Raw genomic sequence first — 14,853 nt, 5'->3', positions numbered from 1 at the left:
AGAAACATGGTGTCTAACCAGATATTTACTCTAGATTACTTTGGCCTCCAGCAATCCTGGAGTCATTTTTGACCAGGACCTGTCCTTCAACATGCTTACTGAACAAATAAGTACGACTGAATTTTTCTTAATCTGGACATTGATGCTATACGATGTATGATTAAAGCCTATGTATTTTAGCATTTTCCCTATTTCCTCCCTGACAAGTCAACCAGCCTTGATGAAACATTAGGGCACTGTGAGCGCCAACATCCATACGCCCGAGGCAGCATCGGTCCGAGTGTCAGGTGAACTGAACTTCGGGTAAGAAGTTATGACCTGCAGTCTATCTGGGTCAGATATAAACAAAGTTTAGGTGGAGTTTATTTTCGTTGTGCTGACTTTTTACAGTCAGTTACAATAAGTCGTACTGCCTATAGCTAGCATGACAGTTTTCACCAGCACTGTATAGCGAACTTTATTTTATTCATAAGGTTAGTTAGTAGAGTTGCCAACCGTCCTGTAAAAAGAAGGAATCGTCAGAGAAAATATTCCGTATTTCATATTGAGCTGAAAAGGAACACAGTTTGTCCCGTACTTCAGCTAGAAAGGAAAAAGACACAAAGATGGATTTATTCTGTCATTACGCTGCACAGCTGCCTCTTCTTCTCACATTCTCTCCCCTCTCTCTCCTGTTGCTACTTCAATCATAAAACTGATCAATTGATCAGCTGATCGGCTTTTCTGGCGCAAGTCCCGTCTCTCTTGTTTGTTTATCGCCCACTTTGCACCAGAAAGAGGAAACCGCAGGATGTCGCTCTAAACAACAGCACCAATTAATTTCTAGTATCAGCTGATGTTTGCTGGAGCCACAGCTGTAAAAGCTGCTGGTCATGATATTGGTTTGGTTATCTGGTGAGAAGGAAACATGAAGATGAAACCAGGAGATGTCCTTACTGAATCATCAGAGCTGAACAGGTGATGAAGAAACAGGTTTATCTTTTAGGTGACATGAATGAGTTGAAGGGAAGTTGTGAACTGTTTCTGAGAGACAAATAACACCAGGATCCTTTTCTATGTAGCTGACACCTGGTAACTGTGCAGGGGCGGATCTAGCAAAGTTTTGCCAGGGGGCCAGGTAGGGCATTAACAGGGAAAGGGGGGCACAAAGAAATACTTTCTTATTATCATTTAAAATGTCTGTCTGTTATTAAATAATTATCTGAAGCTTACAACCAAAGTTTTTATCTGACGTAAAATGTATAGAAATCATACATATACCAACAAGACTGTACATCACTGTCACAGCAGCGTTTGTTTTCATTCAAAGGCTTTATGGCTTTAATACCTGGTGGGCCGGTCTCTAGTCAAAATGGCCGGGCCGATTTTTTGTCCCAGTGCAGCCCTGGGCACGACACGCAGTGAATTAATCTGAGAAGGTGCATTAAAAAATAAATGGCCGCGCCAGCAGTGCCCCTCCAAATTAGCTCGCATAAACACATTAGTTGTGCTGCTTCTTAATGACGGTATCTTAACTAACAACCCCAACTACCATATTCAACTTGTAATTGGCTAAAAATAACTTAGCCTACTGGTAAGAGGGATGTTGTTAGATTTCCACATTCCGACACTTCAAAAGCTTCAGGAGCTGTCCGCTCAGCACAGCATCAGCACCGTGGAAATACACGGATACATCTGTAGACTCGAGACACAATGCATTTTTTTTTGGGACTTTCAGGAGTATGGACCAATGTTTTATTTTCTGATCAAACCAGAAATCTTTAATGAGCAGCTAGATTTGTCTCGCATTAACTGGCTGAGTTAATGCCAGTTAATGCAACATTGAAGCAGCTGGAATTCACAGCGTGTGCATATTCATGGAGCTGCATTTTCACCTGCTGGACATCACTACTGACAAGTTTAACTGTCTTCAGAACATTGCAGAGGCCTTATTGACAGTATTTGGCTCTACATGTCTGTGTGAGCAGATTTTCTCTCACATGAGTCCTTGGGTAGCCTCTGAATGCTGGACACTCGGAGACCTGTGTCTCTGAGTGGGAGACCAGAGATCACATTAACATGTGTATCCCTGTATTAACAAACATGCCATATTGGCCCAGTTTATTTTACTTATCATTGTTGTGAGGAGACCATAAATAGCGTTTGTATTTTCTGTCGTACAGTTCATTTGCTGTTATGGAGTTCTTGTTATTGATAAAAAGTGTCTTTTTTTTGTTTCGAAATAGCTGATAACTATTCGCTGATAGCTGCCAACATCTGCGAACAAATATAATTCTATAAAGTGGTTCTATATAGTGTGTAACTATTAATACAGACCGTTTTTAAATTTATTGCTAATGCAATCATATGGCACACTGGCCTCTGAGGAAATTCTAAATGGCACTCGTCATCAGAAAGGTTGCCGACCCCTGGCCTAGGGCAATTTTAAACCAGGGCCTTTGCAAGTGACTCACGAGGTGTAAACCCTGCACACTTACAGTAAGTGACTTTGTGAGTCACTTGCTCAGCCAAGTGAGCTTAACCAGGTCTCTAGCTCATGCATTCATTACTTCTAGGCTGGGTCATTGTATTTCATTATTATTATTATTGTTATTATTATTATTAGGTGTTTTTTTTTTAAAGTTTACTAAAAGCTTCTAAATACTGTGCCAAACTGCAGCACAGAGCACCAAGTAGTTGGAGAGCTTTAAGGCCGGGGTAGTTCATGGACAGGGGTTATTAAATGGTAAAAATGGACTGGTTCTTATATAGCGCTTTTCTACTCTCCCAGTGTACTCAAAGCACTCTATACAGCATGCCACATTCACCCAATCACACCCATTCTCACAAGCACTTTCTCTATACATAGTGCTTTCTAAGTACATTCGCACTCCAATGGATGCATCAGAGAGCAACTTGGGGTTAGTATCTTGCCCAAGGATACTTGACATGCAGACTGGAGGAGCCAAGGATCGAACCACCAACCTTCCGATCAGTAGATGAGAGATTTTTTTCCCCTTCTTCTTCTTCTTCTTCTTTCTATTGCTATTGCTGGCTCTTGCACAAGCTCCACCCAGTGGCGGTGCCTCCCCAGTTCCCATTTCTCACCTGTCACACTTGCTTTCTGGTAAATATTTCTTTTATTTTTAAGCACCATTTGGAGTTACAACTTCCCAACAGATTGTTGTTGGTCAATGTGGTAATCAGGCCAGCTTAAGCTCCCTGTTTTTTTGTTGTTTTTTTGCCTTATGCTAGTATGTAATCTGTTTTCAAAGCCAAATTTACCCTTTGAGACACTTATCTTCCATGAGAACCAATGAAAACAATGCAGAGGTGCCTTAAACCTGTATAGTATGTGAAGACTGTGGGAAAACGGCAACAATTTTTCAGTCTTCTGTTGTCCATTTCTGGTGCAGTTTTCAGCTGGTGTGACGTTAAGGTTTAATGTTTTTTGCATTCATGCATGCTCTTCTGCAAACCTTGGTTATAATCAGAGGTGTAGTGCTATGTAGTAAAGCAACCATTACAAGAAAGCTGCAGCAAAATTAAAAAACAGAAAATCCGATGAGGCTCAACCAATCTTAAATCTTCAATACAATCAAAAGATGTGTATTTTCTTGCAAATTGCATTAAAAAAATATCAAAATCACAAGCTGCTGGCTACACATTTCAAATGCTACACAGTCATATACAAAGTGTTAAGGCCACCTGACACTGGGAAACAAAAAGTATCTGTGACTAGAGTCCAACTGATGGAAAAAATATTCTCTACAGTTTCAGCTGTACAGGTTTTGTAACAATGTAACAACATTATGAATCATTGCCCCCACCCCCCACACTCCAAATACACACAAAAGCCTTGAAACACCACTAATAGTTAACTGACCCATAATGAGTCACCATGTTCGTTTCTTATTGACAGCTTCAGAACTAAGCGCAAACAGCACCAACACAGCACCAACACTGCACGCAGCCGCGAGGAAACAGTCACCTGAGAGCCAACAGAGCCCCCAACCGCAGTGAGTTACATTCAATAGCAGGAAGTGAAAATATGAGTGGACGCAAGTGTGAGAGGTATTTCATATTTAACTTTTATTAAAACCCTTATATTCATTTTAAGTTAAAATTCAGAAAAACTCACAGGGTGGCATATCAGTGATGAGCTTCTTGTAGTAGATCTTCAGGAAAATTTCACCACATCAACAGTATAATATATACCACACTGGCGGTGTAGCCCAGTGTGGTTATATTAAATATAAGAGAAAGAGAGAACTTTAAGAAATTAATATAGCCACTACAGTGACCATCAAAACGGTGAAAAAATATTGCCGTAAACAGCTTATTTTGCAACACCACGAAACAAACAATAGCGTAAAATGAAACGATAGACGTTTTTATATCGTCACCCGATATATATCGCTATATCGAACAGCCTTACTCATTAATTTAAAAAAATACTTGGAATATCATATGTTATATCCTTTGTTTGGCTGTACCCACCAAAATTACACAGGAAATGTTTGGAAATTACACCATAAGATGAGTGCTGACCTTTATTTTTCATAGCCACAGGGCATGTTAAAAAGTGTGAAATATGCATCAATAGCAGATTATATTTGAGTAAGGGCATTCTGAAAGAAAATGGGTTTTCTTGTTTTACCTGCAGTAAGATCCTAAGGCTGATTTTTATTTAAAACGAGCTCCAAATGAAGCAGGGAGAAAACCTGTCAACAGGCTGGACTGCATGTCCGTTAGATTCGTTTATAACTCATAATTAGACTGATACTGGAATCAGTGTATAAACGTGGTTTCCCGCCCTGTGTCCGTCTGTCTGGGATTAAAGCTGCATCTATAAACAGAGAGTAAAGCTCTCTGCCCATTAAACGCTGCTTATCGGGTGCAAGATGCATCATGGCCCCACAGAGTCTCATGTGTGGATTACCCAGAGGTTATGGGGTAAGCATTGTTTCTTTTCTTTTTCATGAGGGTCAGCGCTTAGAAACATGTTTTGTTGGATTTCTACTAAAATGAGTTAATTATTTGCCTCTGCATAGAAAACTGGACGTATATTTGTGTTTTATACAAGTATTTATGCTATTAAACCTCACACTGTGATAAATTTCTTGAATAATCGTGTTTTAATGGTCACATTTGGAGCGTTCTTGTCTGTGTAGTGCCATATGTCATTACGTAGATTATCGGGATTAATCTGGATTACAGCCACCACCCCTTGGTGATAACTGTTGCCCTGTCTGTAGTCTCTGCGCTTTGCAGAATGAGTTTAACTTGAGGAGAATATAAATGGACCATATACACCATGCAAATAAACTCACTGGGAAACATTAAGGTAAAAGTGTGTTCATCACAGTGTTATTGTAGTCAGTTTTATTTAACAAAAGTATGGAACTGTTTTAAGGAAAAGTGGAGTTATTGCTAATCTGGTTATTAATTAGTAAATATGTAAGAAAAATTGTGTATGTTTCTGTTCTGTGTCCTGTGTACTGTTTGTTTGTATATGTGTCTTTTTGGCTGCTGTTACAACCAAATTTCCCCTTGTGGGACAATTAAAGGATCATTCTATTCTATTCTATTCTATTCTATTCTATTCTAATGAGTTAAGATGAAATTGATTGTGGCTTTTTTGTGTGCAGCTACTATTTGTTTGTATGTAAAATCTTAACCTACGGGGTTCAAGTTAGTATAGATGCCACACTGTGGTTCCCTCTCATGTGGTGGTTCTGAACCTGCTGCGGCAGGTGGGGCATGGAGCACCAAGTAACAAATATGAAGTGAAACTAAGATGAATGTGTGGAAGGCTTTTAGGGAAAATAAAGCAAATGAGAGAGCCAGTGCTGCCGTGATTGTGTACATTGCAACATTTCACATTGCACAATGAATTTTGATGAACATTCAGTATTTCTATGAGAAAATGTTAACTTTATTTTTTATCATCTTTAGCCTTCAGTTCATATACTGCCCATGCTCACACAGATGTTGCTCCCTCTTGCGTTCGTGATCACTTCTTGAACAGTTTTTGCTGTATTTCAGGCATGTAAAACTGAAAAAGTATACCTGTTATTTTTTTATTCCATGGTTTAGGAACAGAGATCTGTCTAGAAGTTCTGTTTGACCTTTGTGTGAGCTGGAAAGACGAAGTGAAAAATGCAGGGAACTGTAGTTGGTTACAGCCTGCGCTACTGGCTGACCCTGATCACGGGGTTGCTGGAGTGTCTGTTATTTGCCGGCCTGGTGTTTGGCCATGCCTCCCTGGTCTTTGTGCTGAAGAAAGAGGAATACTTTGGTTGGCTGTGTGTCGACACTAACAGCACAACGGATAGTAAAGGTGAGCAACTCTGGAGTTTAGATTGGACAGGACACTCATCCAGGACACCACAGAAGCAGGTTTCAGATATATTTGTGTGTGTTTCTGTTTGTTTTTCTTCCAGACTGTAGTGGTCAGGATGAGCAGTTCTCGCTGGTTTTTACTGTGGCCTCCTTCCTCAACAACTTCCTGACTCTATTAAATGGCTACATATTTGATCACTGTGGCACACTGCTGACCAGACTGCTGGCAATGTAAGTCAGTGCTGAAATACGTCTGGGCTGCAGACCCAAACACACAATTGTTAACTATTTCTTGCTGTTTGCCCAAAATGTTGTTAATCAACAATATTTTATAAGTAAACTATGATACCTTTGTAGGTCAGACCTCCAGCAGAATAAAAAAAAACCTTGTCTGCCAATTAGTTTCAGCAAAGAAACACAAAAAGTCTGAGATTAGTTAAGATTAGTACATGGTAAAACAAGGCACAGAGATTAGACTGAAACAGAACCCACCTCATTCAACCCCAAAATATATTTGACAGTTTCTAGTATCAGTACTAATACTTGGTAATGTTAATGGTTTAATCTGGTTCAGAGTCCGGATCAATAGGTAACACTTTATTTATTTTCTTTTTTAGTAAATGAACTTTTTCTCTGCACAGGTTACAAAAAAATGTCCAAAAAAACTCAGTTATGTTTATATACCACGAAATCACACAATCACATACTATAGCTGCCCCAAGGCGCGTACTATGAAATCATCTACCTCACAATATTCAAATAATCCATCTCCCATGAGAAAACATTTGTTATTCCAAACCTGTTATGTTAATCATTGCTGGAACACTTAGCAATGCAGATTTGCTTTAGAGCTTTGGTGTAACATGTTATCACTTAAGTTTCTTATTTATTGCAGTGATCAGGAGAGTATGAGATTATATTGTGAGATCTGGGTTAGAGAATCTCAGTAATTAATTTCAATGAGATTATTTATAGAAAATTTGGTAAAATATGCAGTTATTCAGTCAAATTCATCTTTTACTTCCTGTCAGATGATTTATACTCAAACATGTGGAGAGACGCAGAGAAAGTCTGTAACTTTGTAAAACATGCGCAACAAGAATTATTACACAATTTAGGAATTAATGAGTGTTGTTGAGTCACTACTTGATTTTTAAATAAAATAGGTAGTTAATTGTCAGTACCAGATTATATTGTTCTAATGTTAATGGAAATCGTGCCAGATTATTTCTTTAGTCAGTGTTCATTTGAAGAGCAATTTATTCAGATTACAAAATACAAGATTTGGTACAGACCAACAAGCCTTTTCAAGGTCAACTTTTGCTATATATACAAAAACTACTTACACAAAACTCAGTTGTTTTGTGTATTTATGCTGCTGTTTTTAACTATGCTGCCCCCTGATTGGTACTTGTTTTTCAGCATTAAGCTGCATCTAGACTTTTCTGTTAAGTTTTTCACTCTCTTCCACGTTTCATCGTCCTGTCGAGAGAGGCTACATGCATGAGCTTATGTGGTATCTGAGGGGAGAATGGACAGTTTGAGTGGATTCAGAAAACCTTGCCAGCTTATGTCTGTTAACGCTCAAGGCGACTTCGCTGCAGGCCAAAATCACCCTAAGGCCACCAACCAATGTCTCAATGCTCCCTCATAGGAACTCTGCTCCTCGTAGCTGATGTCTGATGGCAAAAACAGAAGCTTTTATGTGTCCTTATGATACTTTTCCCTCTCCAGAGCCCTTTTTAGTGGCGGTACATTGCTGGTGGCCCTCTCTAGCCCAGGTAGGTGCACAGGTTACGATTATTAGAAAACACATATTTATGAGTCTTTTTTTTGTTTTTATTAGATTCACCTTTCACCTCTGTCTCATAATTTCCACCTTTTCCATAATCCCTTCCTTGTGGGAATTTCGTGTTCTGGTCACATTGTGTTGGGTTTATTTGAATACCTGAAAGCTTATTCTGTGTGCTGAAGTGTAGAAATTGAACACCCTAGCTATTGTGACAACACCATTTTAGCTAATTAGCAGTTAGTAGTATAACTTGCATGTGCTAGCCAGTGTTGGCCTCACATTTCATATTCTTGTGGACAAGCCTGTGAAAGAATCACCTTTGTTTTTTAAAAAAGAGCAGCTGTGTTGGCTTTCTCATCTTAAGCACAAAGCAGGTTTCATCTCCTCAGCTACTGCTCGGTCCATACCAAACACGAATGACAGAAAACAGGTAAAAGTTGTTTTCACTACATGCCTGATGACGTAGTCACTGTAACACCCCTTGTATATGATGAATCCCAGTAAAATAATCACAATCACTGTGAGAATTATGCACAACTGTGCATAATTCTGGTCATTAACATATTTAACGCGTGTTCTTTATTTTCCAGTATAGCCATTGGCATTTGATTTCAGTCTCATTTATATCGTATCACAACAGCAGTTATCTTAAGGCGCAATGTGAATACTCTACAATATTAGAGAGAAAGCTTAACAAATCAGGCTGTCGCCTGTTTACAGGCAAGTGTTCCCTTTTAATGGGAAAAGTCCTCCGGCAGAAACAGGCTCAGCCTCGATGTTTGTGGAATAGGGGGAAAAGAGAAGAGAGAGAGAATGAGGGCACAGAGAGACCACGAACAACAAAACGCCCCATCAGCCTGACCTATAGAAAGTTTAAAGGTTCAGGGTCACTGAATCCATCCCTGACTGTAACCCTTTACTGCTGCTGGGGAAAGCAAAAAGTTTGTTTTCAAACATGATTATTCAGCATTTTAACTGCTCGTCAGCACTTCTGCTGCTCTGCTGCTCTCTACACCGTGACTCTGGAGTTTTAACTCTAACTGCCTTTAATATTGTGCAACATCACATTCCTAATGTTTGTATTTCTGTGTCTTGTAGAATTTTCAAATCTGCTTTACCCCGCCCTGTCTCTCCTTGCTGTGGGTGGAGTCCTACTGCTCATAACTAACATGCAGGTAACTACACCTGTAGAAAGTTTCTGTTCCTAAACAGAAATACACTTGAGCCACTTCTAAACTTTCAAACATATTTTGTCCTGATGATCCGTGTATCTGTGTGACGGAAAGGTGGGCAACCTGTTCCCTGCTCATCGCTCCACCATCATCACCTTCTACAATGGTGCCTTTGACTCCTCCTCTGCTGTGCTTCTCATCGTTAAGGTGGGACTGATAATTGCTACACTCATATTTGTCACACACATTAGATGGATAAAACAACACTGTCCCCACACTAGTGCCACTACTACTTTACTGAAGTGCAGTTTTATTCTTATTTGGCAAAAAAAAAAGGTGGAAACAAGCTGCATCCCATAGCTGTACTGGTGCACCAACAAATATAACTGTGAATTTGTGCTGAATACTATATAAATAAAATATTAGAATTTACATCCCTTCATCCAGTCCTGAATGACCCACTTCTCCATATCTCTAAGGGAGAGCCCAGGCTCCCTACTGAAGCAGCTCATCCTGTTTTGTCGGTCATTACTCTCAGCTTATGCCCAAGGTGAGGATGGGAACATAGAGCAGTCAGCATATTGAAAGTTTTTCCTTCACACCCAGTTCTCTTCACCATAAAAGACTAAGATAAGATAAGATAAGATAAGATAAGATAAGATAAGATAAGATAAGATAAGATAAGATAAGATAAGATAAGATAAGATAGAACTTTATTAATCCCTCGGGTGGGTTCCTCTGGGAAATTCGACTTCCAAAAAGCACAGCAACGACCGAAGTTACAGTTACAGAATTGTTATATATATATATATATATATATACACACACACACACACATATATAAATACAGAGACAATATAAATAAAATATACAAAGGGGATAAATAGAATAAATAGGAATAAAAAATAAAAATACAAGTGAATTGCACATTTCAAGTATTGAGTCTATTGCACTGTTGACTATTTACAAAAAGTATTGCACAAGGTATTGTACAGTGAGGTGAAGAGGCACTACAGCTTAGTTGTTCCCCCCTCCTTTGTCCTCCTGTTTCCCCTCCCTCTCCCCTCCAGAGAGGAGTTAAACAGTTTGATGGTGTGTGGGACAAAGGAGTTTTTAAGTCTGTTAGTTCTTGTCTTTGGGAGAAGCAACCTGTCACTGAACAGACTCTTCTGATTGTTTATGGCCGTGTGCAGAGGATGCCCAGCATTGTTCATAATGTCCATCAGTTTCTTTAATGTCCTTTTCTCTGCCACTGTCACCAGAGTGTCCAGCTTCATGCCGACCACAGCATGACTAGCATGGTATCCAGTCACTGCGGACCTTTCACCAGTCTGTCTACCCTAAAGACAGACTGTTCAAAACCCTGAGATACTTGGTACAGCAATGTGCAATCCACCCATCTCCAACTATAGACCATGGCCTCAAACTTCCAGGTGCTAATTCTCACTCCTGCTTCAGCTGCCCCAGTAAGAGCTGGTGATCATCCAACAAACCAACAGAACCACATCCTCCTTAAACAGAAGAGATGGTATCTAGATAGCGCCGCCTACTAGAATTGCATTTATCAAAATTTAAGCAAAGGCCTCTTGGATTGGCTGTAAGACACAGCACGCCATTTCATTGGTCAGAGCCACACACATATCAGAGGCCTAGCATAGCGACTTAAATTAGTGGAGGTGGGAAGATAGCCACCTGTGTCAGCATCCACCTACATATATATATATATATATATATATATATATATATATATATATATATATATATATATAAGTGACCTTTTTTTCCCCTGCAGATTCTGTACGAACAGGGAATCTCTCTCCACTACTCTTTCATTTTCCTGACCATCTGCAGCAGCATTCACGTGGCGAGAACTTTCCTGCTGATGCCAAAAACCCACATCCCCTACACTCTGCCTGAAAACTACACCTACGGGTGAGAGCATGATAGGTTTTTGCCATTCAGGTCATAAAGACAGTGGGCGTCTTTGATACACACAAAATCTGTACTTAAACACATATTTCAAGCACAAATTCAGTATTATTAACATGTTTTTGTGTAATTTGTTCTTATTCTGTGAAAAACTACCTAAATAAGGAATCAAATACAAAATATTACTGACAAAGTTGAAGTCTTTTACCTTTTTAATTTAAAGTGGACGTAGCATTTGGATGGTGTAGTGATTGAATTCAGAAGTATATATTTTTCTAATTCTTGTTGTTGTTCGTGAAAATCAAAACCACCATTTTTTAAATCCCAGAACGAGGGAAATGGCTACAACAACAACGGTAGGTATATCATCACCAACCTCCACCTTTGTTGTAGTGTTCGTGTCGCATACGTCATAATTATGTCATGGGATGCTTGCCTACGTTGCTGTGAAGATGACCATACACATTAGATGGTATTGGATAGTAATGGAAAACCAGTCTGTAATATATGTTTGCACTGATTGCCGATCACGCTTCAACTGGGAGGCAGAGCCTTCAGTTTTCAGGCCCCTCTTCTGTGGAACCAGCTTTCAGTTTGGATTCGGGAGACAGACACTATCTCTACTTTGAAGATTAGGCTTAAAACTTTCCTTTTTGCTAAAGCATATAGTTAGGGCTGTACCAGGTGACCCTGAATCCTCCCTTAGTTATGCTGCAATAGACGTAGGCAGGTTTTTCCTTTCCAGTCACCTTTCTCACTCACTATAACAGACCTCTCTGCACTGAATCATACCTGTTATTAACCTCTGTCTCTCTTCCACAGCATGTCTTTATCCTGTTTTCCTTCTCTCACCCCAACCAGTCGCAGCAGATGGCCCCGCCCCTCCCTGAGCCTGGTTCTGCCAGTTTCTTCCTGTTAAAAGGGAGTTTTTCCTTCCCACTGTCGCCAAAGTGCTTGCTCATAGGGGGTCATGTGATTGTTGGGCTTTTCTCTGTATCTACTGTACAATATAAAGCACCTTGAGGCGACTTTTGTTGTGATTTGGCGCTATATGAATAAAATTGAATTGAATTGAACTGTGTCATCCTCGGTAAGAAGGAATGGTACTCCACAGTGATGTAGTTCAAACAAATTTAATGAAGGAGATGGCAGATGGCATAAACCAGATGAACAGCATTTGTGGGAATGTGATTGAATTACAATATATTTAAATGTAAAGGGGGTGTGAGTGCGTGTGTGGTCAGGTGGTAAGCACGCACATAGTATTAACTCACACAAGTAAATACGTTACTCCTCCAACACACCTGTGCAGAACCGCACTGAACACGTTCCCAAATGGAAGTACAATGCTGAGGTGCATCATGGGTAACGTGGTTTAAAGAAGGTGCCGTAAAGAAGTGGACTTTTAACGCAGTCCATCCAAGTGGAGCTGTGGCGACTAAATCCAAATAGGTACCAATGGAAAAGGTGCTTTATTGTACCTACAAGTTTCACTAGTACAAAAACCAAGCAAAAAAGAAGTTTTCCATGCTGGATGTCATTATTTAAACCCAATTTTCTTGGTTAATGAGTGAGTGAGCAGTGAGGTCCTGATCTTCAGGGAACAGATCAGGTGGTATATGTTCTCCACTTGCTTTCCGCTTTCCCTGTCACAACACTTTCTTTGTTTTCTTCATCTTTCACCACAGATGACGAGCATAAACCTTTTGATTTTTAATAATCCTGAGTCACTAACAAAAGAACAAAAGTGATCAGTGCAACGTTGATTTTGAATGTGCATTCATTTGTTAATCACACTTTTTTCTGACGTTCAGGATAAACTGTGGAAAGGGAAACACTGACACTGTGGAGGAGACTGAGATAAAGGAAGGTCCGCCGACACAGGAATCCCCTGAGACGGAGAACACGTCGCTGGCACCCGAGGGTAGGACAGAGGCTCAAAACACAGAAAAAGGTTCTTATAGCCACTTTACCATCCAAAACTGTTTGTGTCAAGTGTTTCTACTGTTTGGCCAACAAAGAAACCACTGCAGGCAAATACAAATACAAATACGTGTAACAAAGTAGCATGTATTTGTTGATGTTTTACACCCTGTTTTGTGTGTTCAGTGCAGTCGTTCGGCAGCTGTGTCAAGTCCAGGTTCTTCATATTTCACCTGGTGTGGTTGTCCATCATGCAGCTGAGACACTACTTCTTCATTGGCACGCTCAACTCCATGCTGAACCGGCTGGCTGATGGTGACTCCAACCTGGGTAAGTCATTGTCCTCATTATCATCTTTGATCCAGATATTGTCTGACTTCATTCTCTTGTTTTCTCATCCATCCCTAAATCATCAGTGAGCCAGTACACCAATGCGTTCGCAATAACTCAGCTGTGTGGCATCCTGTGTGCCCCCTGGAACGGACTCATCATGGACAGACACAAGAAGAAGCCTCTGGCTCCGGGTAAATCAGTGAATGTTGTTAGAACGACTTGTTTTCATGTGGAAACTCCTTCTGAATCTCTCTTGTACTGTAGGAGAGACGGAGCAAGAGGCAGACCTGCGCTCCTCCTACCTGTCCCTGCTCCTGACTGCCCTGCAGTGCCTCCTCTTTTCTGTGTGCGCCTCCATTGCTTTTCTCCCACTGCAGTACTTCACCTTCGTCCTGCAGGTCCTCAATCGCTCCTTCCTTTATGGGGGGAATGCAGCCTTCCTTAGCATCGCGTGAGTTTATATCAAACACACATTTAAAACTTCACTAGTTTCGCTTTTTTGAGTTTCCCCTGTCCTCTAAACTTCTCAGTTTCAATTAAAATACAATTTCAGGAGGCAAAATAATTTCAGATTGAGGTAACAGAGAATTTATTCATCAGTTAGACACAGACACGTTATAATCCTTTGGTTTCTGCTCTTTCAGTTTTCCAGCCTGTCACTTTGGAAAGCTGTATGGCCTGGTGATGGCTGTCTCCGCTGGAGTCTCTGTGCTGCAGTACCCCCTCGTCTCCGTGGTCAGAGAATATCCGTTTTATGTAGGTTTTTACCCCTCATCCGTAAAAACCTGATGAGGTATTACTGCCACCCTGCTAGGCGGGCAGACAGGACACGTGAATGCAATAGCTTAAAAACAGAGCGATGTAGGAGCTTCAAATTGATCTCATACGTGTATCTAATAAAAATCTCGGACAGGTGCCAATCTCAGTGACCTCAAGGTTAAGGTCAAACATAGATTTTCTTTTTAAAATTTGGACACATCTCATTTAATGGGTTTACTGTATTTTCATGACTATTTACATTGTACATATCGTTATGAAGTTACGATGAGTCAAAAGTGCTGAAAAATTAGTAACATTAATAAGTACCAAATTCCCCCACCTCGATGAGGTCCTGTAAATATTTACAACAAAAAGTTGATATTTTGCTTCATTAAATGTCACTATACTTGAGTGTCTCTGATTGATTTAACATTGAACAACCCAGCAGTGGCTTAATATCAACACAGGTCAATATTTAATACACTTTTCTTGCATTAGCTGTGCTCATGTGAATGCAAACTTTTGTCTGAATCTGTTCCAGGTGGACATCAGTCTTATTTTTCTCACTCTGCTGGCGTTCATCCATCCTACAAACGTCTTCATCCACTGCAGAAAACAAGG

At 40.1% G+C, this 14,853-nt stretch overlaps 1 protein-coding gene across 4 annotated transcripts in view; it reads left to right on the top strand.

The window, feature by feature from the left end:
* Positions 1 to 3,916: 3,916 nt before the first annotated feature.
* LOC146573276 (equilibrative nucleobase transporter 1-like) overlaps positions 3,917 to 14,853 on the top strand; it is an 11,169-nt gene continuing 232 nt past the window's right edge. The window contains exons 1-13 of one of the 4 annotated variants that reach the window (XM_085277973.1): positions 3,917 to 3,998; positions 6,079 to 6,322; positions 6,426 to 6,555; positions 8,059 to 8,105; positions 9,215 to 9,291; positions 9,403 to 9,495; positions 11,081 to 11,220; positions 13,032 to 13,171; positions 13,327 to 13,470; positions 13,557 to 13,664; positions 13,738 to 13,924; positions 14,118 to 14,229; positions 14,774 to 14,853. The exon at positions 14,774 to 14,853 is cut by the window's right edge and continues 232 nt beyond it. In XM_085277973.1, coding sequence (XP_085134099.1) covers positions 6,142 to 6,322; positions 6,426 to 6,555; positions 8,059 to 8,105; positions 9,215 to 9,291; positions 9,403 to 9,495; positions 11,081 to 11,220; positions 13,032 to 13,171; positions 13,327 to 13,470; positions 13,557 to 13,664; positions 13,738 to 13,924; positions 14,118 to 14,229; positions 14,774 to 14,853 — 1,439 coding nt within the window. In that variant the 5' untranslated portion in view covers positions 3,917 to 3,998; positions 6,079 to 6,141. Of the gene's footprint in view, positions 3,999 to 4,863; positions 4,936 to 4,997; positions 5,327 to 6,078; positions 6,323 to 6,425; positions 6,556 to 8,058; positions 8,106 to 9,214; positions 9,292 to 9,402; positions 9,496 to 11,080; positions 11,221 to 13,031; positions 13,172 to 13,326; positions 13,471 to 13,556; positions 13,665 to 13,737; positions 13,925 to 14,117; positions 14,230 to 14,773 lie in introns of those variants that run through there. The other 3 variants (XM_085277974.1, XM_085277975.1, XM_085277972.1) reach the window with 3 other exon arrangements.

This window comes from Mchenga conophoros, linkage group LG6 (assembly GCF_057382185.1).
Source record: "Mchenga conophoros isolate Kocher_MC1m ecotype Shallow Benthic linkage group LG6, M_conophoros_male_GT1.1, whole genome shotgun sequence".
In the NCBI taxonomy this organism is placed as follows: domain Eukaryota; kingdom Metazoa; phylum Chordata; class Actinopteri; order Cichliformes; family Cichlidae; genus Mchenga; species Mchenga conophoros.
Note: the sequence above shows the minus strand (reverse complement) of the source record. Positions and strands in the feature narration are given on the sequence as shown.